The following is an 18,844-nucleotide window of genomic DNA, read 5'->3' as shown; positions in this document are numbered from 1 at the left end:
AATTAAAGAAAGAAAGAAAAAACAGTTTAATTTCCGAACGTGACTTCTATACACTTGTCAGCTATTTTATTTTGTATTTGCAGTCAAATTCTCGTTCACACGATTAGCTACAAGATTCGTGCATTGCAGCGGGCTCCTCTCCATGCGCACGCGCTGTATGTTTGTGGGCTACTGGGCTGTTTGTTCCTAACCAATCAAAACGGGTTGCAGACCCGCTATGAGAGGGGAAAGACAAACGGGTGTTTGTTATGAGCCGAGTCGATTTTCTTCCACCCGCGGCGTGTTTTCGTGTGAGGTCACTTCAAATCCTGTGCTTTTTGTTTCTCGCGCCGGTTAGTACAACTCACATCTATTCATTTTTTTTATATTCCTCGAGCCGCTCGCCCTTTTTTTGACCGAAGAGAGAGACGCGGAGGGGGAGTTTACTAGAGTGTTCTTCCAGCTCCGGCGATTTCCCCCGTTGGTCCTGGCACGGCGATTTTTTTTGGCTATTTTGTTGATTCCGCTCTTCTATCTGGTATTTTTCGTCGCATAATCCCTTGTACTGTTAGCCCCCATTTCGTCTGAGTCGAGTGGGGAGCAACATCTTTAGGGTTCGTCCTCTTCTGTATGTCAATTTCTCATGTTCCATTTCCACTTATTTTTTGATGGTTAGATCTAAATCCTGTGTGTCTTCTCTGTGTTTTTGAATTTTATCTGTTTTTGTGATGATTTAGCAGGGGATAATGGCTAGAAATCTGGTGCTAGTTGACATTCAACAAGTGTCTGTTGATGGGTATGGACCGAAATTTCTAGCTGGGACGAAGTAATGAGCCAATAGTTTTCCTTTGCGCTGCGTTGATTGATTGTTTTGGGGTTTTGGTGCTCCGGTTTGTCTCTAACAGTGTGTTGGGAATTTGTTCTCTGTTCTGAGGTTTGTATAGGATGAATTACTAGTTGATTGGTTACTTCTAGCAGGATGGTTGTATCATGCGTGTTCTAGGGTTCTGGGGTTTAGTTTTCGATCTGATTTGTCTATTTTCTCCTATCAAACGAGCATCCGCATTGGGGTAACCTGGTGCTCAAGTATTGAGATTTGTAGTCAAAACATGCTAACTTGGTGCCCTAGGACATAGATCTCCTGCAATATTTGAGTAACTTTTGGGTTAACTCCCTCATTTCACTGCACTTGTTTGCTATTTTTATTTGAGCACCAGGGAGTGATATCTGTATTTGAGTAACTTTTTGTTTCTATATTGCTCACGGAGTGATGTCTGTTTTTGTCTTGTTAGTGAAAATGAGCAGCTCTCCAAGTACGGTGATACAAAATATGCAAGAACAATAATGCTTGTTGAGCTGAAGAAGCTGATTGAAGCTAACCCCTTATTCCATGACAAGCTTCAGTTTATCTTCTCTATGTTTTCGAATTTGTTCTGTTTTTGTGATGATTTAGCGGGGGATTTGTTGGTTCACGATGCGATTCAAGGTCAATAGTTGTATCCTGCGTGTTCTGGGGTTCAGGTTTCGATCTGATTTGTGTATTTCCTTCTATCGAATGAGCATCCGCACTGGGTAACCTGGTGCTCAAATGTTGAGATTTTGTAGTCAAAACATGCTAACCTGGTGCCCTAGGACATAGTTCTCCTGCAATGTTTGAGTAACTTTTGGGTTAACTCCCTCATTTCACTGCACTTGTTTGCTATTTTTATTTGAGCACCAGGGAGTGATATCTTTATTTGAGTAACTTTTTGTTTCTCGTTTGCTCAGGGAGTGATATCTGTTTTTATCTTGTTAGGGAAAATGAGCAGCTCTCCAAGTACGGTGATACAAAATATGCAAGAGCAATAATGCTTGTTGACCTGAAGAAGCTGATTGAAGCTAACCCCTTATTCTGTGACAAGCTTCAGTTTCCCAACCTGAAGAATTCCAGATTGCGTACACTTATCAACCAGAGGTAGCACGCATAGAAAAAGATGATCTCTGTGCCCCTATTCTCGATAACTATGACATTTTGTTGTCTTGCAAGGTTGTGCTAACGCGAGTAGAGAGAGAACCTTAGCAATTGAACAGTTTTAGACTAGGTTGCCCAGATACGGCAAAACTTACCAGATTGTTATCTTGGGTTTGCCAAATTTCGCTTTTTATTGGAGAAAAGAACTTGGAAATGCTCGAAATCTTACCAGTTTGTTTTTTCATGAGCTGGCAGCAATGCTTAGTTCATGGTAAGAATAGCCAGGGACTAACCAGGTTTCGTTGGGTTCAAAATGGTAAGAATTTCAGTGCAAATAAAATTTATAGGTTCAAAATGGTAAGAATTTCAGTTATAGGTTTGTGTATTTTCAAAATAAGCCTACTATAAATTAGCTATAATTGTTATTCAGTGCAGTTAATCATTGCTGTTTTGTTACTCCATGGCCTGGGACCAGTGCAATGAGTTTGCCATATGCTAATGTTCAGCACTGGGATAAATCTCACTGCCATTAGTGATGCATATTTCTTACTGCTATTGTCATTATTGCTCCTGGTCCATGTTAATAAGGTTTAAGCCGATTGCTTGTTCATCCCTTTTTTTGCACATCACAGCTGAAACAAGAGCTCATCCCCCATGACTGCCGAAACAGAGAGACTTTTTTTCACCAGAAATTATTCATGTCATAGCCTCTCCTCAGAGATGTCTAGTCCGCATCTGTTCCCATCTATTCTTTGAAATTTTCTTTTATGTTCTAGGTGTTCTTGGTTTCATTACAAATATTAAACTACCAATTCCCAATTTCGTTTTTATCTCTATTGTGCTTCATATTATCAAGTGACGAGTGTTGTTTACTAAAAGTTAAGTTAAATTTCTGGTGTCTTTTTCATACCTCATTACCTGCTATTCTATTGTTATTCTAACCAAACATTTTGTTATTCCTTGCTAGGTTTCAACCAATACAATTTCATGTGATAACTAGTATATTTTTCAGAACTGAGAGCAATTAGTGTAATTTTGTAGTTGTGATGTCTAGTAGATCATGTAGTAATTGCCAAAAAAAATTCCTGACATTGTCAATGATTTCATTTTTCAGGGCGTTTTTCTGTGTTTGGAGGTGCAACACTTTTCCAGTATATTTTCCCTCAATCAGTGTATTGCTTCATTGTCATTTTCAGCGTGTAATATGGACACGAGGGTCCTTCTCACTTGCCAACAATATCTTTTAGTGTCATTTTCATATATATATATATATATATATATATATATATATATATATATATATAATAAAAATTTGTGAGACTAAGATTGCCAGGATGCTTATACTGTTTACAGGGTACCATGAGTTTCATTATCTCCTTTTTAGTGCACGCTCTTTTTCGTCATAATGTATATCAATTGATGATTATCTTGAAGACAAATAATGGATTCTCTTTTTTATGTTGATGAAGAATGAAGAATTTGGATTTTTTTTAGTATGTCCTGCTATCTTGGAATGGGTCTTTTTCCAAGATCAATTGTAAATTTCTGAAGAATTAAGACTTTTTTTTTTCAATCTTTAGTAGTGATGTTGCATTGTAATGTGTATAGCAACTGGTTAAGTGTAATGTGGAACTGTAATTGTATATGGCGAGAGAACTTTATATATTAATGGATTATATTTTTATCTTTCCATATTTTGGTGTACTAATAGTGCAAATATGGTACTCGCCATCTTTGACTTTTTGGATGGTCGGCGGCGCCATAAACTCGATAACCAGCACCACTGTACTAATTTTTGTAGTTGTTGTCTTTTGTTTTTTGTCATAACATTTGACTTTTCGAACTTCATTTTATTTAGATGGCTAGGAAAAACAAATGTTCTATAGGTGACATTCCAATACCTGATATTTTTGAAGGGACAGAGAGTTCTGACACTATTGGACATAACAACGGCTTACATGATTCTGAAAGTTCTCATCAGTCTAATGTATAGTGTATTCTTCTTCTTTTTTCAAAATTTTAAATTTGCAGCATATATGCTGCTATACATATTACCTTTTTATTTGCAGGTTCTCATTTCCATAGGTCACATCAAATTGATGGAAGAATTTGTTGATTTCTGCAAGTCTAAGGTACATCTTTTGATTTACCTTATTTCTGTATATTTTTGCAAGTCAATTGGACTAGTTTTTTTTTACAATATTGAATTTCATATGTTTTTCAGAGAGCAATCTACCGTAAGAAAATGGGTCCACATGAGAGTAAACTAGATCACATGATCCAAAAGGTACATGGAATCAATCTTTTTTCATGAACGATGACCATCTTATGCAAACAGTGCTTCTAATGTATCATGTTTTTACAGGATATAAATCATCACATCATTAGTCCATCTGCTTCTGGATCTTCTAAGTTTTCAGTGTCTTATTTCTCAAAAGTGATTGAATCCCTCACTCAGCATCAAAGGAATGTTATTGAGAAGTATGGTATGGGTTGTTTGCTGAAATTTGAGAACTGCTATGTTCCTAAGAAATTTGCCAAGTGGATAGCTAGACACATTGATGCAAATTCTTCTGAAATCAAGTTGGCAGAAAAGTCAATACCAATCTGCAAAGAATTTGTTCATATTGTGCTAGATTTGCCAATTGGTGGCAATGAGATCATTCTAAATAGGGAAGCTGGCAGATCTTATCTGTTATCTAAGTTCCATCTGAATTCAATTCCTTCAGTTACATATTTTGGAAACATGCTTCAAAGGATAGATATTTCTGATGAAACGATATTTTCATGCTTCATGATTGTTGCGTTGTCTTCTTTTCTGGCCCCCAACTCATCTATGAAGCCTTCTTCAAAGTATTTGTCTGTTCTGCAAGATATATCATCTGTTCACAAGTTTGATTGGTCCAAATTTGTTTATGATTGGCTAATGACTAGCATAAGCAAATTCAACAACAAAAGCAAGTCCACTGGGAAATCTTGCAAGACTCTTGGTGGCTGCATATACTTCATTGCAGTAAGCCCTCTTTTTCTTTAGATTGATATACTTCATTTGTTTGTGTTATATTTTTTTAGTTGTTCTGTCCCAATATAAATTTGGTTCCTTTTTTTTAGGTATACTACCTTGATTTCATTAACTTTGGTATTCACTTCATCCCACGTGACATACCACGCATATCTGTTTGGAAGGGAGACATGATAAAGATATATTCAAAACGCGATCAACTTGACAATCGTAACTATGAAAGGAAGCCAATTAAAAACTTATCAAAGACATGCTACTCAAAGGTGTGTAATATGATATTATTGATATGTTTATTTTGCATTTTTTTACATATATACAATACACATGCTTCTGCCTCAAGTTAGTTGATTTTGCACTAATATTTTTTTCATTATTTTTGTTCTCATCAGATTGAGTATATTTCTCAAAGGTTCTCCTCTGGACAAAATGATGATTCTTCACATCATACATCTGATTTTAACCATAAGCTTGAGGATTCTTTTGGTGATATTTTGACTTCTAAGGCGAGTTTTCTTATTTCTTTTTCGTTGAATTCGATATATAGTTCATGAATGTTATTATATTAGGTAAAGTATTCTTTGCTTCTTACACAATGTCGTAAAAACTCCTTACTGATGCAATATTTTTGTTCATAGTTCATTTTGATTTAATTGTAAACCTTACATTTTATATTAGGTAAATGATTCTTTATGTGATTTGGTATACGAAAGTTATTCCAAGAAGTGTGAAAACTGCAAGGTGAAGGCAGATTCCCTGGTTCTTAGTGTACTTCATATTTTGTCTAATGCTATTGGAAGCATGAATGAGGAGCATGCACTGAATAACGGAAACAGTGATGTTGCTGTGAAAAAGTCTGTTGATTGCAACGAAGCTATTGACCACTCTCAAACCAACATTAGATTTTTATCGACAAGCAAAGGATGTATTTCTGAATTTGAAAGATCCTACACTCCCACAGAGATCTTGCAGTCGAGCAATGGTTACTCAAATGAGCATTCACCTAACAAAGAAGTAACTCAACATGTTGCTGATGGTATGTTTCTATAAACTTGCAAACCATTTTTTTTTCCTTATTCATTTTACATTTTCTTTAACTCTAGATGTATGCACATGATATATGTTATCATTTGTTTGCATTTATAGATGGTACTTTCAAGAAATCTCCCGCTTCTTATCATTTGGGAACAAATGAACAGTGTTCTATTGGACCTGCTGGAGAATCATCACCTGCAAAATCTAATGTTGATGTAAAAGCTGATGATGTATTATTTTTCTTATTTCTCATGTTTATGTGCACATAATGTATCATGCGTACTCTACATATCCTTATATTTTTATTTTTCAGGTGCCCAATGTGGACAATCAACTAGCTGATCTTATTTTGAGTAAACTTTGCAAACTTGATATGTTTTTTTTTTTTAGTTCCCCATTCAGAACTAGTTGTGACCATTTTTTTTTTGTTTGTTAGCCCTTGAAATTGACACTCCAACAATTCTGCAAGCAAAACGAAACCTTGATTCTGTTTCTGCCTCAATCCCTGGTTAGTCCTTTTGTTGTATATGATATTTTTTTATATTTCAGTTGGTTTTTTATTTTTGTTTTCAATTTCTTGTTTTTTATTGCAGCTCCTATTCACCCAATGAATAAGAAGTTCAAACCAGTCCACAGAAACACTCAATACACGAATTTGTTTGAACCCAATAATTTATTTCAATTATTGGTTCCTGAAGATGAATGTTGCAACAATAATTCTACCAATGACAACAGTAACATTCAAATTCACAATAGTTCTTCCCCAATGAAAACAAAGGATATTTATGGACAACAATGTCATACTGTTGTTAGCTCCCAAAGTACCAAGAATACTTTCATTAACCAAGCTGAGTTAGAAAACGAGGTAACTATGTTTTTAAACTGTACCCCCATGTCAATGTGTTTTGTCTGTACCTTTGTTTCATAGTATTAATCATCTTGCTCAGATAATTGATGTCGACTTGCAATTTGATCATCTTTCCAAGAATCAAAACTCTCAGGTATGTTATTCCAAATAGTACATTTTTATATTACATTAGAGCCATGTTTCTGGAATTTATGCTATATACTTGTATTTTCGTGTATTCTGAAATTGAAACCACGATATGGTCTTTTGTTTCGGCATTCTGGTCAACACACGGTTCATTCCAAAGTCCCTGCAACTTCATTTGATAGGAGAAAGGTTTCACCCCTATACATTTCTGATTGTGCCAATAATTCACAATCAACAAAAGTTGCCCATGTGAGCTTTCTATTCGTGCTACATTTTTTCCTCTTATTTATGTTCCAAAACCCCATTCATATGTTTAGCAAAATCATTGAACTAAGCAATATTTTCCATTTTTTTTAGGTTTCTCCTGAAGTGAAATTTATTTGTGAAAGAAAATTTACTGATAGATGCAATGAGTTAGGTAATGTCGCGGAGCAGCTGTATAACAAGCGTATCAATGTTCAACAGAATAAATGTTTTGTAACTTCTAGCAAATATGGTCCACTTGCAAAACTTCATTCTCGTTTGAACAATGCCAAATTTCCTATGAATACAAGCTCCTCTACTTCAGCAATCCATCAATTTGTACATGTTGCAAAGGTTTCTTCCCCTTTCGGCACATCATCTGACCGATTCCCTGTAACACAAGCACATATTCGATACTACAAAATTATGTGTAGTCTTGCACACAGTCAATGGAGTGGGTATGTTTTTCTATCATATCATTCTGAAAATGTTTTTAAAAATCAATGCACACATTCTGATGTTAATCTTGTATGGTTACGTCTATGCTCAGTGAAGATGTTGTTCAGTTCTATAAGACTCATGTCACTTATGGCTCTCTGGGCGAATCTGTTGAGCCTGCTGGACTTGTTGATAATTTCTTCATTTCTGGCTATTGTCGCAAGTTTTTTGAGGATTGTCACCCAAGAAAATCAAAGAAACACTATTTTTTCACATCCGTGGGGGTTAGGTTTTTTTTCAGTTCGTTAATTTTTTTATTTGATTAGCAAAACTCACATGAACAATATAATTATGGCTTTTTTCTTTTTTATTTCAGGATTGTATGCTGAGATATAAAACTGACTATGATGTTAAGACTGTAAAGAAGTCTTTTCTTGGTGCAAACTCTGCCCACAAACTTCATCTTTCTCACAAGGTATTTTTATTAATTTTGGTGCTGTCATAAGTAGTTGAAAACAACAGCTCACTATGACATGAAGTTTATGTTATATATTTATTGTTTAACTGCTTGTATAAGATCCACTTTTTTTATGGTCTGATGTATTGGTCATATCTTATGGCGCTGAAAATGTCATTATTGCTGCAGATGTTTTTCCCGATTTGTAGTGGTAAACATTGGTTTTTGTTTATTGTTGACTTGAGGAACAAGTTGTTTGCATTCTTGGATTCCATATTTGAGGAAAGCGATGGATTTCAAATTCAAATGAGGACTGCTCTTGTAAGTAATTTTTTATACAACCAATCCCTTCAGTTCAATAAATTGTGTCTTTTTATTGAATATTAGAGTATTCTGTGTGTAATTCTTAGTGTATTATAATTTTTTATAAATGTCAGATTAATTCATTCAAGGAAGCTTGGTACGAACATGCAGAAGTGAAATTGGATTTAGAGGATTTTAGAATTTTTTACCCACGTATTCCCAAGCAAGACAATGGGTAAGTGTTTCTCACTTTCTGCTCCAATATTACACACAGTACTGTATGGTTCTCATATTGTACTCTGCTTTGCCTGAAAGAGCCTGATAAATATAACAATGGGTAAGAGTGTCTGAAAATATGACAACATTAGTTTGTATCATCTGTTGCAAATAATGGTGCAGCTAGACAACATTAGCTTTCAATTTCTTGTTTTTTATTGTAGCTCCTATTCACCCATGAATAAGAAGTTCAAACCAGTCCATAGAAACACTCCATACATGAATTTGTTTGAACCAAATAATTTATTTCAATTATTGGTTCCTGAAGATTAATGTTGCAACAATAATTCTACAAATGACAACAGAACATTCAATCTCACAGTAAGATGGAGTGTCTCAGTAACATTCGTTTTGTTCTTGGCATGTACAGTATGTGAGTGCCTAGCAGTCCAAGGTAAACTGTTAGCATATGTCTGTGTACATAAACATGCCGATACAACCAGTCATCCGATCATTATAAAATGGCTAAGATGTATCTTTGATGTTAAATCATTTGTCTTTCTTTTTAGCAGTGTTATTATGGTATCTATCATGCTATTTTCAATGCTTGTTCTTCACAGATTAATCTTGTTTTATTGCCTGAAGTTTTCATGTACTGTTAGTGGGTTTTGTTTTCCTTGGCTTGCTTAGGATCCATATGGTTTGTCTGATACACTATAAGATGAGTGTGTTTGCTTTGTTTTATGCCATTATATCAGAGAATTTTGCTAATATCTTTTTGTATCAATTTTATCTGGTCTTTTTTACTCTGGTATATGCAGTATCAATGTTTAAGTTAATAACTATTTTTTTTCTGCCAAACAGTTATGACTGTGGTATTTTTGTAATTAAGTACATGGAGTTGTGGGATGCAAATTGTGACTTGACAGCCATGTTTGATCAGTTCGATGTTCCAAACATCCGCATCCTGCTTGCAAATGACATTTTCTTTAGTACAAGAAATCGCATTCCCAAGACATTAGTGCAAAGTTTTTGCTCACAGGTAGTAGTATGTTTTAAGTTGGCATCTTCATATTTTGTTCTATTCAAATAAGTTTTAATACTACTATTTCCAAGGTTATTTTTTTCTTTTTCATGTTTCTCGCATCACTGCAGGATCCTTGTATATTCAAATAAGTTTTCTTCAAACAAAGGGACCTATTTTCCACATATGATTTGCATCGTACATGATCACTCCATCTCGGCATAGTAGCATAGTGCAAACACACCAAAATTTAAATGATGTAAACAATCAATATATAGGTTATATAGTACTATTTTTGCTATCAGTACATGGGCTCCTGGATGTAAATAGTTCCTCATATAATGTTCTGGTTCTACATGTTCTGGGCATACACCAACATTACAGACAATATTGTTTGTTCAGCATATTGACTTCTAAATTTCTTAGTATACAATATAAATGCTTCAGGTCTTCCTCAATGTATCTTCTGCTTTTCTTCCACAGCTTTTGTTTGATCTCCAATTTTCTGGTTCTACATGTTCTGAATTACTTGTCCTTGAACCTGAAGCCTTGGGCATTCATTCTCTGATTTTTTTTCCTGCAACAATTACACATATATTATGACAATTTTTTTCCTTCTTTTTATTATGAAAATTATGTGAAAATAATATATTTTGCATATATCATACCTCCTTGTTCTCCTGCTATCTTCTTTTGCCTCTTCTTCTTAGGGAAATCATAGTGAATGTGCTTATTGGGACAGTTTTGCCTATTATGTTCTTTTGATCTGCAGTGACTACAACCGTTCTTTCTCTTGATGACGCCTTTCTTATTATTCATCTTGATGCCCTCCACAATAGTCGGTATCCTTTGTTTATGTGGTCTCCCCTTCGGTTTAATCTTGTCTGGATTTTCTAGTTGAATTTCTGAGCTGCATTCTGCTCCATCTATGACACCATTAATCATTGTTCTTGTGCTGTTGCTTTGAGCATGACTTAACACATTTGAGGCTTCTACATCTTCCTCTTCATCCAATGCATGCATTCCTTCTTGCACTGTTTTCATTGATTCCAGGAGCTACTCATATTTCCTTTTTGTTTTTGACCCATTTGATGCCATAGTAACAAACATTCTTGACAAGATGTTGAACTTGAGTGTACTGTTTTCTGCCGGCTCAATGACAGGTATATCTTTGATCAACTTTTTCTCATTCTTCCTCCATCTTTCAATTATGTACTTATCTGGTATTTTATTGATTTTCATATCCAACATCACCTTTAGGATGTGGGAGCAAAGGATTCCATCTTTTTGGAACATCCCACACACACAACTGTACTCTTCTTCAGGTATGTTTACCAGTACCATGTACTTCCTCAGCCTATAGGGCTGTACTGGTTGATTCTTATCTGTGTAAACTTCATACATCTTGTTCTCCTCAATCGAGTCTACTTGTAGTGCTGTAGTTTCCTTTAATTTATGCTGAAATTTCACAAATATTGACCTGTTATACAAATCATGTGCCTGATCTTCAATTGTGTAACTTGACCACAACATTTTCCTTTTTCTATTTCTTGTCTCATAGTCAAACCTATCTTCTCTGTTATGGATTGTGTCAATTATTCTTTGGTATTCTATCAAGAAGCTACTGACACTGAATTGAGGTCCAACACCTTTTTTGAAAACTCCATTTGTGCCCTCGCTCCTTGTTGTGCTCTGAATGAATGGGAAGAAATCATTCTTGAAATACACTGGAACAAATCTCTCTTTTGTTTTCCACATTTCTTGCAAGTATTTGATGTTTTGCAGGTTATACTTGTTTATCATTTTTGTCCACAAGTCTTCAAATTCATGTCTTGTCAGTGAGTTGTCCAATATGTCTTCAATCTCCCAGTACAAACCTTTATTTGCTTCAAAACATCTCCCACATTTCTCTCCCTTTTTTTTTTTTTTTGATGTGGAAGTAGCAGTTCCTGTGCTTTGTGTTGGGGAATATTTTTTTTATAGCTTTCTTCATTGCTCCATCTTGATCTGTGACAATTGTCTGAGGATGTTTGCCATTCATTGCTTTAATGAATTGTTTGAACACCCAACTGAAAGTTGAAGCAGTTTCGTCACCCAGAAATGCGCAAGCAAATAGATAAGTGTTGCCATGAGCTGACACTCCTACAAATGGGGCAAATGGTAGGTTGTACTTGTTTGTTAGGAATGCTGTATCGAAGCTGATACAATCCCCATACTTTGCATAGTATTCTCTTGCTTTTGCATCTGCCCAAAATATATTTTTCACCTTGTTTGTGTTCATATCCATGTCTATAGCATAGTAGAATCCAGGATTTTCATATTGCTTCTCACTGAAAAATTCAAGCATCTGTGTCATGTCATTCATCGTTCTTTCTCTGACTATCTTGAAGCTATAATTTGCAACATCCTTTGTGTCGTATGTCAGAGCTGATCTCCCTCCTCTGATGTATGACAAAATTGCTATCATGCTTCTAGTTGGGATGTTTACCTTTTTAAGCATTCTTATCATTGCTTTTTCTTCTAGAGACATATACTTGTGCGACCTGAAGAATCTTGTTTCTGAGCTTGGACTTAACAGGTGGTTGTGATCCAGATTTAGATTTGTTATTCTCCATATCCCATTTTTCTCACTGACAACCAGTAAAACCTTACATCCAGTCTTTGCTATAATATTAGTCTCTCTTTCTGGTACCACATGTATAGTTGCTTTTGAGTTTGTACTACATGCACTATTTGTTATCTCATTCCCTGGACCATGCTTGTTGCACCTCAGTGTTAGCCTAGTAAGTTCATTGTTTCTTTTTTTTGCTCTGTGTATGATAAGTACCAGCTACAACCACAGAAAACCCTGCTAGATATGCATAGAAGTTGAAGAAACGATGTGCTGCTTCTGAGCTATCAAATTCCATACCCATTTCTGGTGTCAACTCAGTATCTATCTGGACATTATTCCCTTGTTTTGCTGCCAACTCTTCATTTTCCAAGAAAATTTCTATGTCTTCTTCTGTCAATTCTTTGTTTGTTTCCTCATCTGTATGATTATCAACACCTATATTCTCTGGACATCTTGAATGTTCATGAATAATCTGCTGCAAATTTTGCTCTTCTATTTCATTGCTCTCATTTACCTGTAACATTATTAACTTATATGTTAAAACAAATGTATTTCTAGATCTAATAAAAACTATCTTTTATTCATGTAATAAGTCATGGTTTACAAAAACATGGAAGCTACTAACCATTTCAAGATTCATGTTGTCAAATAGACCCTGGTCCCATGGATTCAAATCTAATATTAAGCTTTCTTCCCTTTCATAGTGTTCTGTAATTTTGGTCTGCAATGTAGAATAATTGTTATTTCTGAAAAACAATCATAGACATCTATATACACTTGTTAGAAACTATTTTTTATTCACAAACCTGATCACCAGTAGTGCAATTTTGATGTGTCTTTTCTATGCCTTTGTTATACAACTTGTCAATTATACTTGAAGTATTTATTTGCAACACATTCCGTTAGAACAATTTCTTATATACATGCATAAATACATTCATAAACAACACTGTATAATGATTCAAAATGTAAACATTTCAATTTTTTTTTACCTCATCAAGTGGCATTCTATTGCTTTATGTACCAAATACATCTGATACCATTTCATCTACTCTGCTTGTTGTCATATACATTGAGTTCTGTACACATTTTACAAAATAAATTATAGTTTTACTACAAGCTTTAAGCACTTAACAAAGATCAACCTATAATCATGTCCACTTCAGTAATCAATATTTGCATTAGATGTTATTTGTTTCTGAACTTTCTTACCTCAATATTCGAAGCTCCTTGCAGAGGAGCTCTATGAAGCTGCATTGCATCCCCTGTAAATACAATATATGTAAGTTAATTTTTTTTTATTTGTTTTATTTTGTTAATATTTAGTTTAAAACAAACTATTACCTCATCCAATCTTTCATTGTCATCATTATAGAAGTCTAGTCCGAGGTTTTGTTGCTTTTGTGTTCCCATACAACTTTGTGCTTCATATCCAAGCAAATTTGACTGAATTCATATAACAGTTCAATGAATTCAATTTTTTAAAAAATACATCATAAATAAATGTTTCCAATGCACCAATTACCTTTGAGTGGCACAATTCATTTTCTCATTTTCCCCTACATAAGCTTTCTGATCCAATTGCTTGAGATACGAGTAACAAGTACCTGATTCAATTGCTTGAGCCGTTTATCTGAGAAATTATCATTTGAAACAACTTGCACCTCCTTGATCGCACAAAGCTGCCCATTTTCACTGCATCATTGATCAGAAAAAAATAAGGATTTTTTACGCAAATGATTTTCAAGATATTTAGGTAATTCCCCAAGACATGCAATATATATAATGGTATCAGGATTCACAGGATTCAGGAAAGTTGATCAAAAGAATGAAGTGCAGTTGGTACCATTTAAGCCTAGAGAATTACATGCTATTTAATCTCATTTTCGGAGTGTTCAGTTGGTATCCTTTAAGCCTTGAGAATTACATGCTACTTAATCTCATTTTGAACTATGACAATTAATGTGCACCACCATGCATATGTACTATATAACTTTATAGCTTTAATGCTGCTCTAATTTATCAAGTTCTACATGATACTCAAATTTCCAATGATGCAAAAAAAAAGGGGGGGGGGATACTATACCTGTTAACTCCAAGGTAAACCTGTCCAAATGAACCACTCCCTATGCATTTCTTTTTTTCCCACCGGGAGTGAGTCGGGGATGGATTAGGATGCCTTCTGAAACGACCCACCATATTTTTCATGAATGAAATTAGGCTTTTGTGCGGCGCCTTCTTCGAGTTCTTGGCCTTGTTGCCCCTGACATCATTCTCAGGGCTTGCTGTCCAATTATTTGCCTGAACAGATGTATTTCAGCAACACGCTTAGATACTAGCAACGGCGCCTCAAAACTACAGCGAACTCCGAAAGCATGACACATTATGAAAATCATGATACGGTACGATCAATCATTACATAATTACTATGTATGAAGTGAAGTGCAGCCTTTAATTGATACGTGCAGCTTCTCCTGTCACATGTCCACAGAATGAACTCCAGTAACCTCTTAAAGTACTAAGCACAGAACAGAAGCTAGTACGGGTAGAGTTAAAGAAACAAGGGTAGCATACAAATTTCCAAGTTTCATCTTACTAGGAATGCAGAGCAACATTGCTGCGCTGTTTGGGGTTTAAGAAAGTTATGGATGGTTTAGAGGCGATGCTATGCTTCGAAACGTGTTGAGAACAGGACTCCTACACTCACCTCAGACGAGAATGGGCTTCTAATTAGACCAAGACTGCCACCACGGAAAACAAAGCGCAAATCCAAAGAGGGCATGTTGTTGTTTTTTTATATAAAAAATAAGGCATGATGTAACAATTTCAAATGAGGTAAGTAGCAATGCTGCCCCCTACCTCACCAACAACCCATCCAGTTAGGGTGTGTTTGGTTAGAGGGATATCTCTGGATGGGATATGATTATCTAGTTTTTTAAGGTGTTTTAGTTGGAGGACAAGCTGGACATGATAGCCATCTAGAGATAATATTCTTCTCAGATGTTAGATGAGTCTATAAGCCAAAATCTACTGGAAGGAGCCATCCATGTTCTGGATGAGCTTTATCCCTGCTAATGTGGTATATTCTGTTTAGTTAGAATAAATACATTTTTTTGTTAGTATGTTTTAAATGTTCTTATCTCCTAAACCGTTTATCTAATTTGCGATCCAATTGTACTATTATATTTATTGTAATTAAATCGATAAAATAAGATCTCGCATGATTATATTTGGATGAAAAACTAAATATATGACAAGTAGGTCCTACAAAATTTTGACTCTATCCGTCCAATCAAACATGAAATTAGATCATCATATCCATACCACCAAACAAAAAATTAAATCGTCCCATCTAACAAAACATAGATGAACATATCTCATCCAATAAAACATGAATGACCATATCCCATCCAATGTTGCCCCTCCAACCAAACGCACCATTCGCAATTTATGCACACGAACAACGACCCCCAATCAAAAGCTCCAGAGTCCGAATAAACACCCCGAAGTTCAGGCTTCAGCATCCGCTCCACCCACGTCTAGCCAGCTAAGTGGTCAGGATCACAAACGACCCCATCCCTCTTGAGCTGACTCAGGCAGAGGTAAGCCCTAGCGGCAACTGCGCGCGCGCTAATATGGATCCCGGCTGGAACTAAGCATCAGAAGAGGAGGAACAAGAGGAAGTAACTTACCAGATTTGTGCGCTTTGTGGCCGCCGCCTCGGAGCGCTTTATGAGGATGGTGGTGAATCGAAATCAGCGCTTGGGCTTGACGACGATGTCCATCCCGACTCCCCCTCCCCCTCCCCTCCCCTCAATCCTGAGCTCAGCTGACAAGCCAAGCCGGCCTACCATGGCGCTCTTCCCTTTTCTTCGGGCTAGTTTGGGAGGCCCAATCCGCGCCGGGATCCCGGCCTTTTCCCCGGTGGAAAGCCCACGGGCTAAAAAGCCACACCATTTGGGACGCCCATGAGATAGGGTTTCGCGGCCCGATCCTCGTCCTTTCCGCGGGGAATAAGCCATGCCTCTCTACAGGTGGGGAACCGTTCCCCGTCTCGACTCGTGACGCCTTCTCGACCTCCCTCGCACACCAGAGGCGAGCGGCCTCCACCTCCGCCTCCCGCCGGTCGATATCCCGTGCTCCCTCTCCTTTCCCCGGCGACGGCATCTCATACGATGAATCTACACCGCGCTCCCTTCTCCCATCTTGTACGAGGTTGCCGCTCTCCTAAGGGCCGCGGCCGTGACGCCCTGGCCGCCGGTGTTGGATGACCATAGGATGGCGCCGGATCCGTTGACGAGCTGGAGGTCGCCGTTAGACGATAGGTGGAGCGAGCCCCTAGAGTCAACGGTCGTGCCTCCGCCGGCGGGCCAAACGGGGACGCCGCCGGCGTAGGTGATGGTGGCGACGAAGAGGGACGGGGAGGTTGGGGACGCTGTGAAGGAGAGCGAGAAGGTGTTGTTGGGAGATGACCACGACGCCGAGTTACTCGGCGAAAGGGACGATCCCAAAGGCATGTCCACGCCATGGGAAAGCAGCGGGAGGAGCACGAAGAAGCAGCAGAGGAGGGAAAGAGCAGAGCATGTCCTCCACTTTCTTGGATGTCGATTGCAGAGAAAGCGGTGAAGAAGAAGCTAATCAAGGCAGCATAACTCACCTCCCTCTCCCATGGCGTCTTCTCTTCTCCTGTGCAATTGCTGAGATATTTAGCAATCGAGGCTGTGAATCTGGTCTTGGCTCGAGGGAGAAGAGGAGATTCTGGACCAGAAGAGGGAGGAGCAGAAGCAGCGCAGCAGCAGTAGCTCAACCACAGCGCACCAAGGGAATTGCCCATCTTGATTTCCAAATAGTAGCAGGGAATATTTATACACAGTGATTGTCTTTCCTGGGTTTCCATGTACCACTCAAAATCCCCCCTTAGAATCTACTTCGCTGAGATTCCTTTCTATTGTTTCCAAATATAGCCTTTTACGGGATCCGGATCCCTGGCTTTACACTCGTCAAAGCCTGCCGTCCTACCGTAGCACCGTACTGTTCACGGAAATACCGTGTCGGTTTTACTTTTCTCGAGGGTACTGTGGCACAAGATAATTTCTACTTTTTCAAATCCAGTGAAGTCACCCGTCTAGTTTTTTGTGACTAGACAGCTTCTAAGTTGGCAAATAGAGCAAACATTTTCTATCCTTTTAAAATCCAGTGAAATCACCGGTCATAGGATTTCTCCTTTCCTAGTGTTTCTATCGCTATCCAGTGAAATCACGGTTATAGGATCCCTCCTTTTCTAGTGTTTCTATGGCTATCCACGAGTTGGTGGCTAGACACACTTTTAAGCCGGCAAATAGAGTAGATATTTTCCATCCTTCTCAAATCCAGTGAAGTCACCGTATAGTGTTTCGTGACTATACAGCTTCTAAGTCGGCAAATAGAGCAAACATTTTCTATCCTTTTGAAATCCAGTGAAATCATCGGTAATAGGATCCGTCTTTTTCTAAATGTTTCAACACACTTCTAAGCCGGCAAATAGACCGGATATTTTCCATCCAGTAAAGTCACCGGTCATAGGATCTCTCCTTTTTTTTTAGTGTTTCTATCGCTGTCCACGAGCCTTTTAAGCCGACAAATAGGACCAGACACGCTTCTAGAATCGGCATTCCACGAACGGGTGGTGAGCCGTATCCAGACCTGTAGCCTGACGCGAAAACAGAACAGGTTAACTAATGTACTGAAACTTTTCTACGATGTTTTTGTTTACACTTGTCCCAAAGAATGGTCTAATGCATGTCTCTCTGAATACTAGTATGATACAAGCTACCACTCAGCTATGAAGCATTCACCCTTTGAAGTGTGTTATATGGCCATCACCCTCATCATTTTGGATTAGACCGCACTAGTGTCAGCCCTATAACAGAAGTCAATCAGTGGTTATCTAAAAAAACTGATGCAAAATGTTATCACACAATATCTAGTCCGAGCTCAATTGCGGATGAAACAGCAGTCTCATAAAAACAGGTCTGAGCGCACCTTTGAGGTTGGTGTCAACTGTCTTTCTAAAGTTACAACCTTATGTTTAGTCTTCTTTGACTCAACGATCTTGTCAGAAACTTGCTTTCAAGTATTTTGACCCGTACCATATTCTGGAGAAGATCGGGACTATGGCTGGCGTTACCATCGAACAGCTCAATCCATCCAGTGTTCTATGTTTCCCAACTTAAAAAGGTCAAAAGTAACCATCAAGCTATTGCATCTTTGCCGGACGCTAATGTCGAGCTACAGATACCTGAGCGTATTCTTCAGAGCAGACTGGGCCGTCATGCTGACAAAGTGGTGCCGCAACTATTGGTCAAATGGTCACTGTTAGACATATGAATATGCATGTCCTTTATTTAGGCGTATATTACGCATTACCCGTTTTAGGCTCACCTTCCTATTGTCCCGGATATCTATTTCTATAAACCGGTTGTTGGGATATGAAAGGGCTCGTGCCTATATATGTAACCCTTGGTTAATCAATTCAATCATTACGTGTATTATCTCTCGCTTTCATGGTATTCGATGCCGTTGCTCCCGCAAC

At 37.5% G+C, this 18,844-nt stretch overlaps 2 protein-coding genes and 3 long non-coding RNA genes across 5 annotated transcripts; 4 read left to right on the top strand and 1 right to left on the bottom strand.

Moving 5' to 3' along the window:
* The first annotated feature begins 236 nt into the window (after positions 1 to 236).
* On the top strand, positions 237 to 3,159 carry LOC133904306 (uncharacterized). Its single transcript, XR_009907459.1, has 3 exons — positions 237 to 332; positions 1,775 to 1,933; positions 3,045 to 3,159. It is a non-coding gene; the product is annotated as an uncharacterized LOC133904306 (long non-coding RNA).
* An 833-nt stretch (positions 3,160 to 3,992) lies between these two features.
* LOC133904606 (uncharacterized) lies at positions 3,993 to 6,420 on the top strand. Its single transcript, XM_062346083.1, has 8 exons — positions 3,993 to 4,062; positions 4,155 to 4,217; positions 4,296 to 4,943; positions 5,042 to 5,215; positions 5,342 to 5,455; positions 5,628 to 5,985; positions 6,096 to 6,214; positions 6,298 to 6,420. Exons 1-8 carry the CDS (start codon positions 4,030 to 4,032, stop codon positions 6,418 to 6,420), a joined length of 1,632 nt encoding a protein of 543 aa, XP_062202067.1. The 5' UTR covers positions 3,993 to 4,029.
* Positions 6,419 to 6,748, top strand: LOC133904435 (uncharacterized). Its single transcript, XR_009907486.1, has 2 exons — positions 6,419 to 6,492; positions 6,578 to 6,748. It is a non-coding gene; the product is annotated as an uncharacterized LOC133904435 (long non-coding RNA).
* A 762-nt stretch (positions 6,749 to 7,510) lies between these two features.
* LOC133904410 (uncharacterized) lies at positions 7,511 to 8,113 on the top strand. The gene is made up of 3 exons (XR_009907482.1): positions 7,511 to 7,679; positions 7,772 to 7,943; positions 8,036 to 8,113. It is a non-coding gene; the product is annotated as an uncharacterized LOC133904410 (long non-coding RNA).
* Positions 8,114 to 13,616: 5,503 nt separating this feature from the next.
* On the bottom strand, positions 13,617 to 17,158 carry LOC133905095 (mitogen-activated protein kinase kinase kinase 3-like). The gene is made up of 4 exons (XM_062346804.1): positions 16,931 to 17,158; positions 14,360 to 14,574; positions 13,799 to 13,968; positions 13,617 to 13,719 (listed from the first exon to the last, which is right to left on the bottom strand). Exons 1-3 carry the CDS (start codon positions 17,105 to 17,107, stop codon positions 13,833 to 13,835), a joined length of 528 nt encoding a protein of 175 aa, XP_062202788.1. The 5' UTR covers positions 17,108 to 17,158; the 3' UTR covers positions 13,617 to 13,719; positions 13,799 to 13,832.
* Between the last annotated feature and the right edge of the window lie 1,686 nt (positions 17,159 to 18,844).

The sequence above is a fragment of the Phragmites australis genome, chromosome 22 (genome assembly GCF_958298935.1).
Source record: "Phragmites australis chromosome 22, lpPhrAust1.1, whole genome shotgun sequence".
NCBI classification, from domain to species: Eukaryota; Viridiplantae; Streptophyta; class Magnoliopsida; order Poales; family Poaceae; genus Phragmites; species Phragmites australis.
Note: the sequence above shows the minus strand (reverse complement) of the source record. Positions and strands in the feature narration are given on the sequence as shown.

Bases quoted from the DNA above. Each gene is read 5' to 3' on its own strand.
- LOC133904606 (XM_062346083.1), top strand. From the start codon at position 4,030: ATGGAAGAATTTGTTGATTTCTGCAAGTCTAAG. The intron at 4,063-4,154 runs GTACATCTTTTG...TATGTTTTTCAG, and splicing joins TTGATTTCTGCAAGTCTAAG to AGAGCAATCTACCGTAAGAA. The intron at 4,944-5,041 runs GTAAGCCCTCTT...CCTTTTTTTTAG, and splicing joins GCTGCATATACTTCATTGCA to GTATACTACCTTGATTTCAT.
- LOC133905095 (XM_062346804.1), bottom strand. From the start codon at position 17,107: ATGGGCAATTCCCTTGGTGCGCTGTGGTTGAGCTACTGCTGCTGCGCT. The intron at 14,575-16,930 runs GTGAGTTATGCT...ACATCTGTTCAG, and splicing joins AGACGCCATGGGAGAGGGAG to GCAAATAATTGGACAGCAAG. The intron at 13,969-14,359 runs GTATAGTATCCC...TCAATGATGCAG, and splicing joins GTTTACCTTGGAGTTAACAG to TGAAAATGGGCAGCTTTGTG.